This window comes from Limulus polyphemus, unplaced genomic scaffold (assembly GCF_000517525.1).
Source record: "Limulus polyphemus unplaced genomic scaffold, Limulus_polyphemus-2.1.2 Scaffold2572, whole genome shotgun sequence".
Taxonomy (NCBI): domain Eukaryota; kingdom Metazoa; phylum Arthropoda; class Merostomata; order Xiphosura; family Limulidae; genus Limulus; species Limulus polyphemus.
In genome coordinates, this window is record NW_013668182.1 from 35,830 (window position 1) to 40,058 (window position 4,229).

General features: G+C 35.2%; 1 protein-coding gene across 1 annotated transcript in view; it reads left to right on the forward strand.

Annotated features, from left to right (window-relative positions):
• The window catches only part of LOC106467335 (laminin subunit alpha-2-like), a gene marked incomplete at its 5' end in the record, with an annotated part of 162,333 nt that overhangs the window by 35,522 nt on the left and 122,582 nt on the right, over positions 1-4,229 (forward strand). Inside the window, one exon of the mRNA XM_022395494.1 lies at positions 1,366-1,477. Coding sequence (XP_022251202.1) covers positions 1,366-1,477 — 112 coding nt within the window. The remainder of the gene's footprint in view (positions 1-1,365; positions 1,478-4,229) is intronic.

Here is a 4,229-nt window from a genome sequence, read left to right on the forward strand (position 1 = left end):
CATATGAGGAGAGGCTGAAATTTCTCAAATTTTCTTTTGGAAAAAGAAGAGTTAGGGAGAATCTGATTGAGGTTTTTAAGATTGTAAATGGAATTTATAGTGTTAATGTTTAATCTTTTTTTTTTCATACTTAACAGTTAGAATATTAGACTAGGGAACACAAATATAAATTTTGGCAACGTAGGAGTCATCTTCAGCTAAGACAGTTTTATTTTTTTAACAGGGTGGTTAGCCTTTGGAATGGGTTGCCTTCATACGTTGTGGAGGCAGTAAATTTAAATGAGTTTAAGAAAAAGCTTGATAAATTTTTGAATGATAAGGGCTGGCTTTAAGATTTTTTTAAATTATTTTAATTTAGTTTAGAGGATGAAACAGCTGAGATGGACCAATAGATCCCATGTTGTCCCAAAACATTGTTATTTTTCATTATTTATAACTTGATGCAGCATTCAAAGAGTATCTTTTTGTGTTAGGGGACCAGACTGTTATTTTCAATCAAAGAATATGTAGAATATTATGTTAGTTCACTTCTAGATAAATGAGATTTAGGGTAATATGTATGTTTATATCCTAACCTAATAACATTACATAATTGTCCCAGGTACCATTATGAGCTACACTAGCTCCACCTTTAATTTTTGCCTGTGTTGATTTTAGTATCATTTATTAGCTTACATATAAAATGAAAAATAAAGTAGGTGAGAACAGGTAACATTAAAGAAACTACTGAAACATTCATTACAACTAAATACAATTAAACGAAAGAAAAAAAATACAAACTGATCAAAATAATACATTTGAGTTAAAATGGTAATAACAGCATGTACAAAGTGGGAAGCACGTTGTTCTAGCCTTTTTCTGTTGAGCTTTCACAAGATTGTCTTTGAGCTAGGATTTTTTCTCTTTCTTTATTTTGTACTGTAATCCTTATTGCCTGTATTCTCTGTTCACTTGTTTTGTTAGATTTCAAATACCCAACAGCTTTCTTATAGTCAGCTTGTGTTTTGTTATGGTCAAACCAAATTGTTTTGCATTGCTTTGTTAATATTACTGTAACATCATGCTTAATAAGATTTTCAACTTAGATGATTTGCAGAAAAGACGTTTGTCTAGAAGGAAATTGAGTTTTATTGTGTTTATATAAATAATTATATCTTATTTAATAAAGTTGGTTTCAATCTGAACTGTTGTACATTATACAGTATGTTGTCTAATTTTATGGAATCTTTAGCTTCTTGCTTTCAAGGATACAAGGGTCTTGTTTTTTTTTTATAAACTAACTCAAAAATTCTTATAGTCATGTAAAACATTAGATAGTGTTTTAGTAGTGTATTAATACTTTAATCAAGAATTGTGTAATTTTAGCCTTCATGAGACTAAGCTGGAGATAGCATCCCAGGAAGTGGATAGTGTAAGAAAAATGACTTCAGTAGAAAAATGTAAATGTCCACCAGGCTATGCAGGCTTATCTTGTGAAGTAAGTACTTTGACATAACAAATGTCCACCCAAAGAAGAATTATTTTAAAATATATCTTTAGCTAATTTGAAAATGGGAGTAAAAGGTTGATACTGAAGTGAAACAGAAGTAATAGTAGATGATAATACTGATGGGAAAACATGAAAATTTGCAGTTGGTATTATGGAGTACTAAAATGAAGTGTTTGTGTTAGCACTGGGAGAAATACAGCTGATTGTAGATTAGTATAGTTGACCAGTGAGAGGAAACAATGGACAGTGAGCAGTAGAGATGAGCAGTGAGAGGAAAAATGGACAGTGAGCAGTAGAGATGAGCAGTGAGAGGAAACAATGGACAGTGAGCAGTAGAGATGAGCAGTGAGAGGAAACAATGGACAGTGAGCAGTAGAGATGAGCAGTGAGAGGAGACAATGGACAGTGAGTATTAGAGATGAGCAGTCAGAGGAGACAATGGACAGTGAGTAGTGGAGATGAGCAGTGAGAGGAAACCATGGACAGTGAGTAGTGGAGATGAGCAGTGAGAGGAAACAATGGACAGTGAGCAGTAGAGATGAGCAGTGAGAGGAAACAATGGACAGTGAGTATTAGAGATGAGCAGTCAGAGGAGACAATGGACAGTGAGTATTAGAGATGAGCAGTCAGAGGAGACAATGGACAGTGAGTAGTGGAGATGAGCAGTGAGAGGAGTAGCAGAGCTGTGCACCAAAGGAAAGCAACTGACAGGAAGTAGAGTTGTGCACCAAAGTAAAGCAACTGACAGGAAGTAGTAGAGTTGTGCACCAAAGTAAAGCAACTGACAGGAAGTAGTAGAGTTGTGCACCAAAGGAAAGCAACTGACAGGAAGTAGAGTTGTGCACCAAAGTAAAGCAACTGACAGGAAGTAGTAGAGTTGTGCACCAAAGTAAAGCAACTGACAGGAAGTAGTAGAGTTGTGCACCAAAGTAAAGCAACTGACAGGAAGTAGTAGAGTTGAGTCATTAATTGGTAAAGTTGAAGACTGAGGGAAGAAAAGTGACAGTAATTGATATGGTTGAACACATAAAGTGTAAACCTAAATTGTAGTAATTTTTACTGTTAGGGACTAATGGGGTGCACAGATGCTTTCTTGTAATTATGTAATCCTAAATTTTATTAATTATGGATCATTATTGTACATGAAAAGGCTTATTTAACAAAATAAAATTTGCTGAATTTTGTAAAATCTGCTGTTTAGAAACTGCATTAGAATAAAATTAATGTTATTGGGAAACAATGATTACTAAGAATTTTGTTACATCCATATATTATATACTAGCAAAAGTACTCGGTTTCACTTGAGATATTAGGTTGACTTATTCTAGATGACTATGTCAGTGTGTGTATTCTAAACCTATTGTAGCATAGAAGAATAGTCAAAAATATTTTAAACATTTTTATTTTCCAGAAACATAAAGCCGTAAAGAAAGTACAGTAAATTAAGAATTATTTATTATCAAAGAATTTTATTATTGTGTTAAATATTTCACATTTGTATTTGATATCACAAATTTCTGTTGCATTTTATCTGAATATATTACAATTTTTTACCGTTGCAGTTCTTCCAGTTAGACAATAATGGTTGTTTTCTCAAAGAAATCACAGAAAGACACGCTCTATAATAATATTATTATAATATATTGTTACGTCTATGTATGCTCGTTTGTTAATTTTTCTGCAATACAAGTCCTTTCTTAAATAAAACTAGTTTATTCTTCCTCAATAAAACTTTGCAATACACTTAATTTCCACAGTTACTTCAACTTAAACACATGCTATAATTCACAACAATTCACTCACTTTACAACCACGCTTGACTCAATTGTCCGTCTCTATCTCCGCCTGTCAGCAACTACAGTTCCGATCTCTGTATCTGCTATCCTCGGTTCACGCCGACCGTAACTGCCGTCCTTGGTTCCCCACTCTCCCTCCTTGTCTCCTTTGTCTAGTGCACTTATATACGATAATACCGCCCGTGTCGCCTCTTCGAGAATCTTCTAGACACTCATCACGTGCTACCAGCATCACTTGACTTCCGCCGTTGTAACACACTAGCATTTTCCACGAATCTTCTGGATACTCATTATGTGTTACCAACGTCACGTGACTTCCGCTGTCTTAACACTGCCTCTTCCTTAGTATTGTTTGGAACGAATAATAGCCACTTAAATTAAACCAATAGATAATTAACAATAACTTAATTAAATGTACAGAATTTACAAACCCAAAATTAAAATTCAACAAAGTCTCTTAATTTTATGGGACGTATCTTCTTCTGTACTGGTCTGAGTCTCGTTTGGCTTCTGCTTCACGTGGGGTTCATTTGCTCCATCAGGAAATGTCCTGTTATTGGTAACAGTCACATCAGTGGTAGTAACTTCACCAAGGGCTTCACTGTTTCCTTTCTCAAAACCAGGTAGAGTTTCTTCTTCGACAGTGGCTTTTTCAGGTGGCACGTCTTCAGCGGCATCTTTTGTTCCATTGTTCAATTCGTCCCAACTGAAATGTCCTGGACCGTGATAATGCCAAAGCCTGTTGGCATGCACCACCTTTGGATTACCTCGCCGACCACATTTTATTCGGAAAGTCATATAGGCCTTCCCATCGAGATGACAACTTTGGTCTTCCTGGGATTATAGAACCACACCTTGCCTCCTGGTACAAAGCTGACTTCAGTAGATCTCTTATCATAACATAGCTTCATGGAATCAGCAGACGTTTTCAAGTTTGAACGCAC